Source organism: Lepidochelys kempii, chromosome 3 (genome assembly GCF_965140265.1).
Source record: "Lepidochelys kempii isolate rLepKem1 chromosome 3, rLepKem1.hap2, whole genome shotgun sequence".
In the NCBI taxonomy this organism is placed as follows: Eukaryota; Metazoa; Chordata; order Testudines; family Cheloniidae; genus Lepidochelys; species Lepidochelys kempii.
This window is the reverse complement of record NC_133258.1, coordinates 112,805,654-112,821,583: the sequence shown is the minus strand read 5'-3', so window position 1 is coordinate 112,821,583 and position 15,930 is coordinate 112,805,654. Positions and strand designations below refer to the sequence as shown.

Below are 15,930 nucleotides of genomic sequence, written 5' to 3'. Positions count from 1 at the left end.
AGGGGACAACAAAGAAAAAAAAAACAGGAACAGGTGTGAGGGTCAAAGGGCCAAAACTAGGGAACCTGAAGGGGACAACGAGCAGAGAACCCCAGACAGTGTCCACTGCTCCTCAAAGGTATCCAAGGAGCCAGTGGATGTAGCCCAGAGGAACTCCGCCCGGATGCGTGAGCAGACAAAGGAACGAAAACAGGCCCCACAGTCTCAGAGCCCCTCTTCAGCCAACCTCCTCTCCCTGCTGTTATAAATGGCCACCTTGGCCATAGCTAGGAGGTTGTTGACGAGGAGGCCCCTCGACTTCATGGGGCCAGCAGTGGGGTGTGCATATATAAAAAGGTGCGGGGCAAAGTGCAGCCAGAACCACAAGAACAGGCTCTGGAGGAGCAGGAAGAGGGGTTGCAACCTGGCGCACTGCAGATAGACATTCGCCCAGGTCTCCCTCACACTGCAAAAAGGACAAGCTTTGGGAATAGAGGTGAACTGCGCCAGGTACATGCCCGTGCTCATGGCTCCAGGAAGGAGCTGCCAGCTAATATTCCTGGCGGGCCGTGGAACCAAGATGGAGTAGAGGTTGGCCCACTGGGGTCCCTCACCCTCTACAGCTGGTAGAAGGTGCTGCCACTTGGTGTTGGGACGGGACACGTGGGTGGTGAAGAGTGTGGAGCACGAGCGTGTAAAGATGGTCCCGCAGCGCAGTTCGGAAGCGAACCAGCTGCAAATCGTGCAGCCAGCTCAGGGTACAAAGGGGTGGGGGTCAAGAGGACTCACGGGGCAGGTGCCAGGTGAAGAGATATGGAGGGCCTGGGGTGAGGGGCGGGTGGAGGATAATCTCTTGCAGGACCCGCTTGAGGAAAGACCGAGAAGTGGGTAATAAGGCTGTCTCCACCTCCCGAAGTATGCGCCAAGGGATGCCAAGGGTGGAGAGCCCCATGCACCAGCCAAATGCATAGGGATCCACCCAGTCCCCCCAGTCGTAGTCCAGGAGGTCTCTGATCCTGCCAGGACCAGCCTCTGGTGCTCTGAGGGCGACTCCGCCACCTGCAGAAGAAGATGAAGATTGTGTAGCAGGGGCTCTGTGAGGAGATCTGCCCCCTCACTGGTTGCCATGGACCTGGTCGCCGAGCTCAGCTTCCCGGTCCGGAGGAGGTCCTGGCAGAAGACCGGCAGCTCAGAGAGTGCTGGGAAGGCAACTGCACTCATTTGGCATCAGAGAGGGAGAAGCAGTTTGCAGAGTTATGGAGCCCACAAAAATATTTAAAAATTAATTTGTTCAAGGCATTGGCATATGAGTTCATAACCTTCCCTATACTCAGGGCCATAGTACCCAACAAGTGAGGTCGGGGAAGTCTGGGCATAGGTCTGGAGAGGCAGCTAGCAGGAAAAGCAGCAGCAGCAGGAAGGGGAACAAAACAGGCATAGTGGCCCTGAAGTGAGATGCCAACCTGGCTCTTAAAAGTTTAGCAGCTGCACTGGCCAGCCTAAAGGAGAAGCTGCAACTGTGTGCAGGCCCATGAAGAGCAAAGGACTGATGTGGTAACTGGCAGGGGGAGGTAGGGTTGCCAACTTTCTAATTGCACAAAAACGAACATCCTTTCCCGAGGCCACACCCCTTTTTCAAGACTCCGCCCCTGCTCACTCCACCCCCCCCATTGCTTGCTCTTCCCCCCACCCACTTTCACCAGGCTGGGGCAAAGGGTTGGGGTGTGGGAGTGGGTTGAGGGCTCCGGTTGGGCCCAGGGATGAGGGATTTGGGGTGCAGGAGGGGGCTCTGGGCTGGGGCAGGGAGTTGGAGTGCAGGGAGGGTGAGGACTCTGGTAGGGGGTACAGGCTCTGGGGGTGGCCAAGGATGAGGGGTTTAGGAGGGGGTTCAAGGCTAGGGTAGGGTGTTGAGGGGGTGCAGGCTATGGGAGAGAGTTTAGGTGCGGGTGAAGACTCCAGGCTGGCGCAGGTTGGGGTGTGGGAGGGGGTTCAGAATGTGGGGTCCCGGCAGTGCTTACCGTGGCGCCCAGGAAGCAGCCGGCAGGTGGCTGCAGCCCCATGGCACATGGGTAGGCAGGGAGGCTCTGCATGCTGCCCTCACACCCACAGGTGCTGCTCCTGCAGCTCCCACTGGTCACAGTTCCTGGCCAATGGGATATGCAGAGATGACACTAGGGGTGGGGGTAGCGCGCGGAGCCTCCCTGGCTGCCCATGTGCCTAGGGGATGCAAGGACCTGGCCACCGCTGGGAGCTAGAGCAGGCAGTAAGCCTGCCTTAGCCCCGGGCCCATGCTGCGCCACCAACCAGAATTTTAATGGCCTGGCCGGCAGTGCCAACCAGAGCCACCAGTGTCCCTTTTCCATCGGGCGTTCGGCACCTTAGAGGGAAGGGAAGAGGAGGAGAGAGAAGTGAAGACAGGTTCTGCTTTGACATCATCCCAGCAACTGATAAATGGTGAGGAAGTGTAACATCACAGCGGCTTGTGCATTTGCATCAGAACATGATCCGAGAGGTGCAGACACCATGGATCCGCTCCACACATGTCCACCCACCAACAGCTTGCCTGCATTCTTGGAGTTCAGTACATTCATTCATCAAGAAGTACTGGACATCCCAAAGGGGTGTCTTTAAGACTTGCAAATCAACTCATGACCTTCCTGGCTTGTGAAAGCAAGTCCGGAGCAAGTGGTGCCCCTCATGAGGAAAACAGCTAACACCTCATTCAGGGAAGGAATGTTCCCTTCCTCTTTCAAACAATGCAACACTGAAGAAACTCACATTGAACACATCAGTTTTAGCAGTCACCCAATGTCAAACACAATCTGTTCCTGAGCAAACTCCTCACCTTTCTGCCAAGCAGGTGAGCAGCACCTGATGGGAGAAATAGTGTGAAAGATGCTCCATCTGCCTCCCTCCTCTTACAAGAAGGGCGGTCCCCCTATTGGTTTCCCCACCTTTCCTCGTGGGGAGCAGAGTGGGAAAGAGAGAGCGAGCCTGTAGCCTTCAGCTCTCCCTCCTGCTAGCTTACCCACCTCTACAGTCAGAATCTAAGGTGAAGAGAATGGTCCTGTCAGTTCCATCTGCCCTGTTGGCATTGATCAACAGGGTGTATGGGTACAGGAGGATGACTGGAAGCACAAGGGATGTTCCCCTGCAATCTGTGGAGATGTGTGCACATGCACACACTATCCCTCAAATTTGGCTGGTGATGGGTCTGCTTGATGACAGGAACTCCTGATAAAAACATGTATTTCCTTGTCCCCATTGTTTTGCTTGTGCAATGTCACTGTGGCAAATGCCATCCACACCCCTGAGGACTTACAAACACCAGACTTGGTGATCTTTCCATTTTGGTCTTCCGCTATAAGATTTCCTTTCCTGCAAAGATACCCAGCACACAGCCTGGTCTTTGGGCTGTGAGCTGAAAGGGAAAGTATGGCCACACATGCATAAACTAGACAATAGTATCTTGAAAAATAATTTAAAAAAAGCTGCATTATATTCTTTTCACCCATAAGGATAGCACAGAACTTGCCTGAACTTGCTAACTGCAAAAATGAACGTCAACATTTTCAGACTTGGGTGCCTAATGTTGGTTCCTAAATATAAGTGGCCTGATTGTCAGTGGTGTTGAGCACCTGTGGTACCACTGACTAATACCCAGGACTTCAGTGCTTCCTGGGTCCTAAATTCTCATGGAGTTTCTTAACGTTTGCAATATAGTTTGAGATGCTCAGTCACAAAGTGCTGAACATCCACAAATCTTAAGAAAAAACTGACTTAATTTTTATATTCTGAAGCAAAGCTTTGTGGTTACCCTACATAGTCCTTTACTGAAAAGGGGTGCAACACAGAATGATGTAACTATTGTCAGGTTAAAAATCATTGATCAAATCCAAATCTCTTCACTTGTGTTACTAATACCATCTTATGTTGCTGAAACTCACACTATTTTCAAGACCCAATTTTCACTGTTATGTTATTTATTATTTACCATCTGCACTTTGCTCAGCTTGGTCATTGAAAATAAATTAGCGAGGTTAATTTCTGATTCTCATGCAGCAGGATCATGCTACAGTGTTTGGGGTGCAAACCCAGCAATGGAAAACCATTAAAAAAACATCACTGACAAGAAAATGTTACTGTTAATATCATGTTTTCTATAGTTATTTTTAAAATTAAGAACACAATCTAATTTGAGGGCCTAAGTTATCTGACAGTGACTCTTTATGATTTTGCAAATGATTAATATAGAATGGGAGAATCTAAGTGAACAATAAATTGTGTTAAGAGCATATACACTCGCTGAATAGTTAAACAAATATGAGACAAATACACAGCTTTATTTTGAGAATTAACGTAGAAAAAGGGAACAGCTGGAGACTATTAAAAGAACTCATTAGAAAAGAAAAAAACTGTTCTAATCGGGTCAGCTGACAGGTGGCTATGCCTGAGAAGCGCCCTGCCTTCATCCTGAATGGTAGCATTAGTTATTGAAGCTACTGTGTGATCTTCAAATGAGAATTTACAGCTGGCAAATTTAAGCATCAGCACTGCAGGATAGACTGAAAGACATCAAAAGAATACCACCAGTCATCTCAGCACAGGGGTATAACACTGGGAACATGCTGGCCTGTGTGTGTGCGTAAGTTTGGAGAGGAGGGAAAGAAGGTACATAAAATATAGTCTTATGGTTAAAGCTCATGACTGGGAACCAGATGATCCAAGAACAACTTTTCCTGGCTCCATAACACACTTACTATGTGAACTTGGGCAACTCACTTCTAACCGCTCTGTGTCTCCGTTTCCCGATGTAAAGGAAACATCATTTTTGGCCCTTCGAGGAATTTAGTGAGGTTTAATCAATTCATGTTTGTAATCTGCTTTGAGATCCTCACTTGGAAGGCGTTATACATATGTAAGGAGATAGGGAAAACAATATAGCTAGAGGGCACCCAGGACTTAAGTGTTTCCTGGGCCCTGATATCTCCAGGAGGCCATGTCTGCAGCAAACTAAATAACACAAGGAATGTTATCACAGTATTTGAAATTATACAACAAATACTGGGTTTAACAATCTTAATTTTGCAAGCAGTGCTTCTTAGAGAACTTTTGACAATTGATGGTAAATAAAGTCTAACCCTTTAATAAGAAACAAGGGTCCTGAATCTGACAAGATATCTATGCACGCAGCTCTCAGTGAAGTTAACAGAAACACAGGAATGAATTTCATCCATAGAGGGCGTGGCATGATTGGGCCCAATTTGTTCCTTAATGCTGAAAAAATAATGACTCTTTACTGGATATTTTCAATTTCCAAACAAAAAGGAAAAAATACTACAGGCAGGATCCGATATTGGTAGATGCTTGTGATGGCCAATTCTCTTCTACACATGAACACTACACATTTTATTACTGATTTAATTAATAAAATACAGTACATTAACAGAGCTAGACAAATATTGAGGATTTATTAATTACTTAAATGTACTTATTAATATGCATATATCAAATGCAAAACGCTGCAGTAGTACAACATTGTTAGTCAAATTCACAAATTTGGGGAATGCAGATGGATGTTCTAACAGCATTTTGAGCTTTTTATCACATAAAGTAATGACCTCAATAAATATACTGATCTACATATTTAACAAGAAAAACAAATCTGTACCACATGGCGTATCTAAACTTGCGGCAGAAACCGTACTTAATGTAGCATTCATGCATTTTTTTGCATTTGTTTTCCCAGGTTTAATTTAAAGGTGACAAAAAAGGGGGGGAGGGAGAGACTTTCCAGTGGGGCCACTTGTATAAGTAAGATTTTGTAGAACTGAGGCCTAAAATGTGATTAGAATTTCTTTAAAAGAAGGAAAGGGATTATGTATTTTAACTACTAAACTTAAAGAAGAAAAAGATGAAGGATTTTGTTTAAAATATTCCCCTTTGGGTAGAGACCAAGTATGGAAGATTTCATCCCAAAGTTTTCAGAAATTTGTGTGTGTGTAAAAACAGGTACTTATAATGAAACTTTATAAGTACAAAAGAACATAAAAATGGCCATACTGAGTCATACCAAAGGTCCATCTATCCCTGTATCTGTCTGCCGACAGTGGCCAACACCAGGCGCCCCGGGGGGGAATGCACAGAACCGGTCATCATCCAGTGATCCATCGAGAAGGATATTATCTTAAATTATCCTTTCTTGGCTCTTTTTTTCTGGCTAACCCCCCTCTTTTAGCCTTTTAGTATGCAAATTATGCCTTTGGACTCAGGGTTTTCCTGATTTTACACGGGAATAAATCAGGAGTAACTCTGTTGAAGTCAATGAAGTTACACTGACATTTATTTACAACTATGAGTTCAGAATCAGACCCAGTTAGACTCCCTGAAGCCCAATTAATAACATAAAACTTACACCACTTCACACATTATTTCTGTATTTGGCCCTTAGATCAAAGGTTGTTAAGTCAGTGTTAAAAGAGATCCTTACATCTCTTTTATATTTTCTCTCTCACACTCCTCGTATTACAAATGATCCCAGTGGTTTCTGAAAGGTGCCCATGACCAGCAGGAAGTTTAGAAAGAACAACTGTAATCAAAAGTTTTCAAATACAAATAGTTTATATTCTTTGTGAGGTGTCCTTAGCTTCTGATCTCTCAGGCCCGGGGCCTAAACTGAATTCATGGATGGAGTTTTCTTTTAAAAGCTGCCTTACCTGTGCTGTGAATGACATAGTTGCTTTAGTTAGGCTGGACTGAATGCCTCCAGAGTCCATACATTTGGGCAAATGATTTTGGCCCAAAGGAACCAAAAGAACTTCTAATTTTATGGGAACATAAGGTGGGACAGTTCCCAGTGAATGTGCTTGAAATCCTAATTGAAGAGGGATTGGTGGTTTCAGACATTTCCCAATATACTGTCACACACACTAAAACATCAACACGATTTACCTTTGGAGAAGTCCAGGACTGAGCTGTTTAGATGATTGACTGTATACATCACTTCAGCAGAGACAGTGGTCTTTGCAGATTAGGTCAAGGAACGGGCTGAGCTGTGTGGAGAAGCTCACCTTGCAGCAGCTGCCTGTACCATATTTAGTACGTAAATACAACATTTCACATGGTCCAAAAAAGGGGGTAGGGAAGGATGAGCGTGGGACCACAGCCCCGTACTCCCTTCTGCCCAACCCCCTCCCTTTTTGGCAGGCTAGAATAGTGATCTGTGCTAGACTCCCCTTGTTCTTATATATGTGGAATCCAAGAACTGGTATTCTTCCTGGCCCCTGTTCAGGCGCATAAGGGAAGGGGAACAGGGCCATCTTTTCCTGTCCTCCTCACTCGTGTCCTCTCTCTTTGCACATCAGCACATGGCTAGGCACAATCCACCCCAAGCTGTTTATGTGTAGTACAATGACCAACACCACCACTACACTAGCAGCAGCTCACTTATAATGCAATGTTTTGCATTTAAAGAGCTTTATGAGGGATTACCCAAAACTAAGATGACCCTCTGAAACCCCCCACTTCCCCCCCAGAAAAGAACACACACTATATGGCTAGTTTTCATCCAAAGAAAATCTTTAGGAAGTAAATGTGGAGGGTTGAAGGCAGAAACCTGCCCAAGGATCAGTAGTATACTAAAAGGCTGCCATGCTGTATGTCTGGGGTAAAAATTTTATCCTTATTTTCTTCCCAACTAGATCAAGCAATTGATTTAGCAGATTTTAAAGTGGCCATAAAACCCATAATCTCAGTTAAAATGTAAGTATACACCTCTTTGCACTACAAAGGAAAGGGTTAAGATGCAGTTACATACTATGAAATTTGGTTAGATAACACATCTTCAAAAATCTTTAACATTCTGAACGAGTGACTTTTGTTAAAATGAATTTTGTTGGCAGCTGGCCTATACTTTACTCAGACATGAACAACAAGCCTCTTTGAATAAGACATCTGACAATCAAAGTTTGCCAAAAGGAGGAGGACAGAGTCCAAAAGGGGAACATTTTGTTTCCAGTCTTCCAGTAGAGCATTATGAACAGTGAAAATTAAAACAAAAAACACAAATTAATCTTTACAAAGTTGCTGACAATGTCTCTAAAAGAACAAAATGCTCTTTGAGCAAGACAATGGGCTACTGACACCAACATTTTACTGGCCTTCTGCTACTATAATTTTTTTTCTTGTGCCTATAACTTCTGTGTCCATGCAAATATGTTTGGACCAAACTGTCCATGTGCACATACACATGTGTATACGTGTGTGTGTGTCTGTGAGAGAGAGAAAACTTGCTAGAGTACAAAGATGGGCATCTTTTTCCATTCTGCCATTAACATTTAAAGCAAGAGGGATACCAACGAATTATACACGTTTATGAAGTTCCAATCCTGTAACAGTGCCTGTTGGAAGTAAATATACTGAAACTTTATGTATTTGGTGAATCATAAGCCTTAAAGAATGGGTTAAATTGCATGAAGCCTTATGAAATACTCACCTATTTTTAAGCAGAGAGGTGCCAATCACCATACCGCCCATTTAAATGACAAGAGAAGGCAGTCAGCACCTTGCAGGATAAAGTACAAAGTGTACCAATAATCTCCTATTTTTTTCCTAAAGGGAAGGCAAGATGACTCTAGTATAAATATACTTTCCCAACTGTTCTGTCCTATACACACACCACAGAACACAAACACACGTACGTTGCACACATAATGGAAAGCTGTTAGTCTGCCTTCCAAGCACACGCATGAGAATGTCAGCAATGACCCAAGCTGACTCTTAATATCCCCAGACATACAGTAAATGCAGAAATACTTTCAACACTTACAAATGAGTTTTTAATTATATAGTAGATGTGATAAAATTTTAAAATGCTTAGTGTAACCCATGCAAGTACCCCAAGCAGCCATATGATAAAAGTAACAGAGCCAAAAAACAAACAAATGAGGGAAAAAAAAAACCCCACAGCTCAGCTACATGCAAAAACATAGCCTTGTTTAGGTAAAACTGACCTCATCTAGGATGGTTATTGTGAATTGTGCTGTGCAGAAGTAATTCAGAGTTGTGGTGTGAAAAAGGGTACAGAACACATCTTGTGCCTCATCTACTTCCTTGTCCCTCCAAAAAATTTACTTATTTTTCTTTAAGACACTGGCCTCATAGATAGGAGGGAAGCAGATGATGTGCAGCTATAACTTGATTTTAGTAAGGCTTTTGACACAGTCCTTCATTACATTCTCATAAGCAAATGGGGGATATGTAGTCTAGATTAAATTACTGTAAATTGGGTGCACAACTGTTTGAAAGACTGTACTCAAAGAGTAATTATCAGTGGTTTGTCATCAAACTAGGCATGGATAATATAGTGAGGTCCCACAGGGGTCAGTCCTGGGTCTAGCACTATTCAATATTTTCATTATTGACTTGGATAATGGAGTGAAGAATATGCTTATAAAATTTGCAGATGACACCAAGCTGAGAAGGGCTGCAGGCACTTTGGAGGGACAGGATTAGAATTTAAAACAACCTCGACAAATTGAAGAATTGGTCTGACTTCAACGAAGTCAAATACAAAACAGTTCACTTAGGAAGGAAAAAAATCATATCCCCAATTACAAAACGGGAAATAACTGGCTACGCGGTAGAACTGCTGAAAAGGATGTGCGGGTTACAGTGGATCACAAACTGAATGAGTCAAGATGATTCAGCTGTGAAAAATATCATTCATACAAACATAAGAATGTCCACATTGGATCAGACCAATTGTCCTGTCTTCCGATGGTGGCCAGTGCCAGATGTTTCAAAGGGAATTAAAAGAACAAGGTAATTTATCAAGTGATCCATCACCTGTCATCAAGTCCCAGATTCTGGCAGCTGGAAGTTTAGGGACACCCATAACATGAGGTTGTATCCCTGACCATCTTGACTAATAGCCACTGATGGAGCTATCCTCCATGAACGTATCTAATTTTTTTTTAACCCAGTTATAATTTTTGCCTTCACAACATCCATTCTATCGTGTATTAACAGGAGTGCCATATGTAAGAAATGGGAGGTAATTGTCCTGCTCTACACAGCACTGGGGAGGCCTCAGCTGGAGTACTGTGTCCAACTGTGAGCACCACACTTTAGGAAAGATGTGGACAAATTGGAAAGAGCCCAGAGGAGAGCAAAAACATGATAAAACATGTTAGAAAACCTGACCTATGAGGAAAGGTTAAAAAACCTGGGCATGTTTAGTCTTGAGAAAAGAAGACTGAGGGGGAACCTGATAAGTCGTCAAATATGTTGCGGGTTGCTATAAAGAGAACCGTGATCACTTGTTCTCCATGTCCACTGAAGGTATGACAAGAAGTAATCAGCTTAATTTGCAGCTAGGGAGATTTACGTTGGATATTTGGGAAGACTAACTATTAGGGTAGTTAAGCTCTGGAATAGGCTTCCAAGTGGAACCCTTATCATTGGAGGTTTTTATGAACAGGTTAGACAAACACCTGTCAGGGATGATCTAGGTTTATTTGGTCCCGCCATAGTGCAGGGGGATAGACTTGATGATTTCTCGTCTAACCCCCTGCAACAGTTCTATGATTCTATGCCATTTTTCTCTCTTGTTGTTCTCTAGACCCTCATCTATTTTGATCCTGTACCATTTTCTATAAGATCATAAAATAAAGAAACAAGCTGCCCTATCACAAATGTGCCCTAGGGATCCTTTTCCTTGGTTGTCTCTGAACTTTGAAGTAAGCACTGTGGTACTTCAGCTGGTGAGGACAATCACAGCTCTGGAAAAAGAATTAAATATCCACAAACTGGAACCGATCCATGTGGCAATAAGCAGCAACCTTACATGGTGCTGGAGCAGGCTAAAGCTTATTTCTGAAACTTGTAAGCAGAGTAATTTCAAATGAACGTTTAATTACAAAATATCTTTTCTAGCTTTCATAACTCTTTCTTGAACATACTGCTTTATATTTATACCTAATGACACCCAATGTGTTAGGTAATCATGGGTGAAAGCTGGCACAATTGCAGCCAATGGGAGGTTTCAACACTAACTGTGATGGGGTCAGGATGTAACCCCATATTTTTGTCTTTGCTGAGACATTATGGTGTATACTACACATTGGGTGTGCAACAGGTCACCTCAGGCAGTCTACTACTCTCAAGTTGCTGAGCACACACAGTATCAATGTAAAAAACACAAAATCAGCAAACATATATTCCACAGAACAGAAGATCAACCACAAATAGCATTTATGTCACAAAAGAAAGCTGAGCAAATAAAATCAAGAACTGGAATCGGATCAGTCTGTGAAAGACACCACTTGCAGCTGGCTGAGTCTACTTTAGCTTTACAGGAAGAACATGAAATTTTTAGGCTCACCCAAATTTCTTAAGCACTCTGGTGCAACGTTTCTCAAATGTGGCCACCTGGCGCCACCAGGAGGTTTTCATGGGGCCACAACAGCCTCCTGGGCAGTGATTGGGGGAGGGGGCAAAGCATCAGCCTCTCACACTCCCTCCTTGTTGCTCCTAGATGCGCAGTGCCCCGCACCACCTCTGGAGAGAGGTGGGGCACAACGCTGCAGGAGCAAGGTGAGTTCTTGACCACCTTGGGGGGAGGGGGTTTTGGCAGCAGGCTCCAGTGGTGGGACTTCAGGAGCCTGGCCGTGCGGCCCCGGACTCCAACCGCGGGGCAGTGGTACTGACCCCCCCCAGCTCTGGCCCCATGGCCCTGGGCTCCAGCTGCAGGGCTCCAGCCTCCGGCCTCTGGTTCCAGCTGTGTGGCAGCAGGCTTCAGTCCCAAGGTCTGGCCGTGCAGTGGCAGACGCCGACCCCAGCCCCTGGCACTGATCCCCTGCCCCACCTGCACAGCAGCAGGCGCCAACCCACAGATCTTCTGTTCCTGAGCTCTGGCCACGCAGCCCTGGGCTCTGGCACCCAGATCCAGCTCTGGCCATGAGGCGGCAAACACTCGTCCCCGGGCACTGACCCGCAGCTCTGGCTGCGTGGCAGGAGACTCCAATCCCTGGCTCCGGCAATGCAATTCCTGTCCCCAGCTCCTGGCTCTGGCCGTGGGCACTGAGTCCCGGCCCAGCTGTATGGCAACAGACACTAGGCCATGGCTCCGGCCACGCAGTTCCTGTCCCCAGCTCTGGCCGTGGGTGCTGAGCCTTGGCCCTGGCTGCATGGCAAAAGACACCGGGTCCTGGCTCTGTCCACATGACACCTGGACTCATCACCCATCCCCATTACCCCTGCTGCCTCCCATAGCCTCGCATCCACCCCCTCATTGCCCCAGGCCCCAACTGGCTCCCCATCCCCACATCCATCCCACCATCACCTCTGGCCCCTGCCGCCTCCCGCCGTGTCCCCTCCATCCAGGGCTTATTGAGAAAAGTGATAAACAAACATGCAAGTATCATTTTTCATAGCAAACTTACTATCTGTGAAAAGTGATACCTGTATGTTTGTTAAAAATCACATCACTTTTCACAGCCTCCCAGGTAGGTACTAAGTGTGCTGTGATATTAACAAATATACAAATATCACTCGCAAAGGGGGAGGCAGCGTTATTTGTATTACTGAGTCTGCCAAAAAACCCTACAAATACACATTACAAGGATTTGGATGTGTGTCTGTGCATATTTAATTGTTTTTCCTCAAGTTAATTACATATTTTAGGAAAAAGTGTCAGTGTGGCCACCAGAGAGAATTGGTGGCCACATTCGGAGGCCACCCAAAAAATGTGTTGAGAGAACCCCCCTACTCTAGTGAAACTGCATGACTGACATTCTTGGTCTCAGTCCCAAATATCCAGCATGACAAACAGAGTGCCTAATCCAATGCCAATTAAGTAAATGAAAGCCTCCATTAACTTCAGTGGCAGTTGGACCCGGTTCACAGTTATCTTGACAAATTAGATGTCTTCCATTGTTGTATGCAGAAGAGCTCTATTTAAACGCAAAAACTTGTCTCTCACCAACAGAAGCTGGTCCAATAAAATGTATTAACTCACTCACCACATCTCTCTAACATGACAAATAGATAATTATATTCCTGATCAAGGCAGCATATGCTCTATACAGCCTGATGAAAATCAAGACTATACAACTTAACATGAAGCCCTACACCAGGAATGGCTGAAGGGAGACGAAAGATAATTCATTCTCTAACTTTCCAAACATCCTGTTTCAATTTTTGTAATTATTTATCTGGATGGTGAACAAATAAGTATTTTGTTAACAGCCTTTAATTTAAAAGAACTTACTAGATATCTTTCTTCTTGCCTCATACTTGGGGTGCGGATCATATGATTTTGCTCCCCTCTCCAGTCTCCAAATCGACGGAAAAAATAGTTCGATAAAAATCGGTTGACAGGATCCCTAATAATATTGATGTACACAGGCTGTTCTCCTCCAAACCTGGTGGGGGAAATGTGTAGATCTCATTAGATGTTTGCAGACATACATTCACATCTCATAATCAAATGCTTTAAAAAGTTGTTCTCTGTGCAAGTTTAAAGCTGCTGGAAGATTAGAAGTTGTATGAAGGCTAGAAGTTGTATGAAGATTAGAAGTTGTATGTAGAAGTTCTTAACGGTAAAAGTGCCTCAACTCCTTCTAAGAGTGCATAAAGCCCCTTTAAGCTGGAAGATAATAACAGTATTGTATTAAGATACACACATTTCAGCCAGAGAAACGCTCCCTACTATGAAGAGCAACTATGACAACTTTTATTCTACTTGGGCTCTCTCCTTGAATTTTTCAGTTTCTGCAGTTAAATCTGGTTCTTTGGATTCATATTTCCATGTACTAATTTCCCATCTGGGAAATCATGACAAGGCAGGGGTGGCTGAAATGGAAACAAAATGCAACCCTTGGAGTTCTACAAGGTGGCCCTGCAATCACCTTCATCTTTAAAATAAAGGCCATGATCTGAGAGATGACAGCTGCCAGCTTGCAATGCTCAATCTTGTTGCAGAAGCATTCACTTGGAAAAAGTGAAAGAACTAAAATCATGCTTCACAGAGCTGGGTGGAATTCATTGTTTTTATATGCTGTGGCTTATACAAATATTTTTCCTTATTTTTGTTAATGGCTATTATTATTTATTTAGCACCTTAACTTTGCATGTTGAGATATCTATCTATCAAGAGACAACCCCTGCCTCAAAGAACTTAAAATATGAATCACCAGTATATAGAGATTTAAGGAAAAGGAAGGGGTAGCGAAAGTTGGGACCATCATTAAAACAAAAGCAAAATGCAACCTAAGCCCTCAGATCTCGCAGATGAAGCCATAAACCAGGGCTTCCTCTCTAGATCGAGAACACCCTTACAATAGATGCTGGGATCTCTCTTTTCTTATCTCCCGGGGTGAGGCAATGGTTTACAATCTCCCCTCGCCCCTAATTTCATGTGGGGGGAAGATAGGACAGCTGGCTCTCTACCGTATCTTTTGTTTTTAGTATGCTGGAAAAGTAATCATATTTCTCAATTTAAGAAATCCTCTTCGGGAGAACAGGCTTACCTCACCAACCCAATAGTGAGAAAAAGAAAGTTGCTTGTGTTACTCCTTCAGCTAAAATATCTGAAGTGAAAAGGGGATATTGCAGGCTACAAAAGCCTCAAGACAGCAAAAATGGGAGTAGAGCCTGTTGGGAGAGAGGTATTCCTAGGGTGGCCCCAACTGGGAACTTGTCTGAACTAAGGATGGGGGGAATGTTTTAGTATTTAAAATTTACAAAATGACATGTTGATTCATGAAAGCACTTAAGCAGGTGCTTCAGTGCCATTGAGTTTGATAGAACATAAGCACATGCTTAATATGATTTTGTGAATAAGGATACTTTTCTGAATTGGGACTCAAAGCTTCAGGGGAAAAAAAATTGATCAGAGGAGAGAAAATTGCAATTGTCATTTAGCAAGAGGGAAATAAAACTAATCTTTAAGCATCTCTTAATTTTCTAAACTAAGACATGAGAATGAAATGTTAGAACATTTTATAAATAATACAGAACCAGGAAAAAGGTTTTAAAATGTAAATTTTAGTTAAAAAAAAGAAAGAAAAATGTGTATAGCTATGTGTACTTGATATTTATTCTATAGGACTTCCCAGTCTGCTCCATCTTCTTCTCTATGTGCCCACAGACCAGTGAGTAAAGTCTGCAAGTGCTTATACACATGGCTAACTTTATGCATGTGAACAGTTGGATTGATATCTGAGATCAGCTTTTGCAGCTTCAGTGCTATAATTTGTAATTGCAGAGACAACATAAAAAACTGAACTTCCAGATTTAGAAACCAGGATGTTACTTACTTCCCGATTAGAGCACTTTATGAGTGTAGACCTCTTTCAGAATTAAGTCTGTTTTGGCATTTGTACAGATATGCATTTTTTCTAACAGAAGGTTGGAGTCTGAAATATTATAAGCTGTGTTTACACGATTATCTGAACTGTTCAGCTCCAGAATGCAAACATCCATGGTAAGCAACAGCTGCCTGACATGATGTATCTTCAGGGTATTAACAGCAACAACAAAGATTAGCAAAGTAAACTCAATATAATTATACATGTATGTTATATAGTATAAACATCAATAAAAGCAAAGTAAATATTATTCAAGAAAGATTAATTCAAACTAGGACAAGTGCAGAGGACTAATAGACTCACCAGGAAAATGGATAGCCTATTGCAGGAGAGGAGTCTAAAAGTGACTCATTTGTTAGGCCAAAACAAAGGCTGAGAGGGGCTATGATTGCCCTGGATAAATACACGGGTGGGGGTGGGGGGCTGCGACGAGGGATGACACACCACGGAGGGAAAAGAGATATTTAACTTAAGGACAATGTTGTCACAAGAACAAATGGGCATAAACTGGCCCTGGAGAAATTTAAACTGGAAATTAGAAGGTTTCTAACCATCAGAGGACTGAGGTTCTGCAACGGCC

General features: G+C 43.8%; 1 protein-coding gene across 4 annotated transcripts in view; it reads right to left on the bottom strand.

The window, feature by feature from the left end:
- UST (uronyl 2-sulfotransferase) overlaps positions 1–15,930 on the bottom strand; it is a 292,969-nt gene that overhangs the window by 101,068 nt on the left and 175,971 nt on the right. For all 4 annotated transcript variants that reach the window (XM_073337584.1, XM_073337587.1, XM_073337585.1 and 1 more), the window contains exon 5: positions 13,250–13,403. In XM_073337584.1, the coding sequence (XP_073193685.1) occupies positions 13,250–13,403 (154 nt within the window). The remainder of the gene's footprint in view (positions 1–13,249; positions 13,404–15,930) is intronic.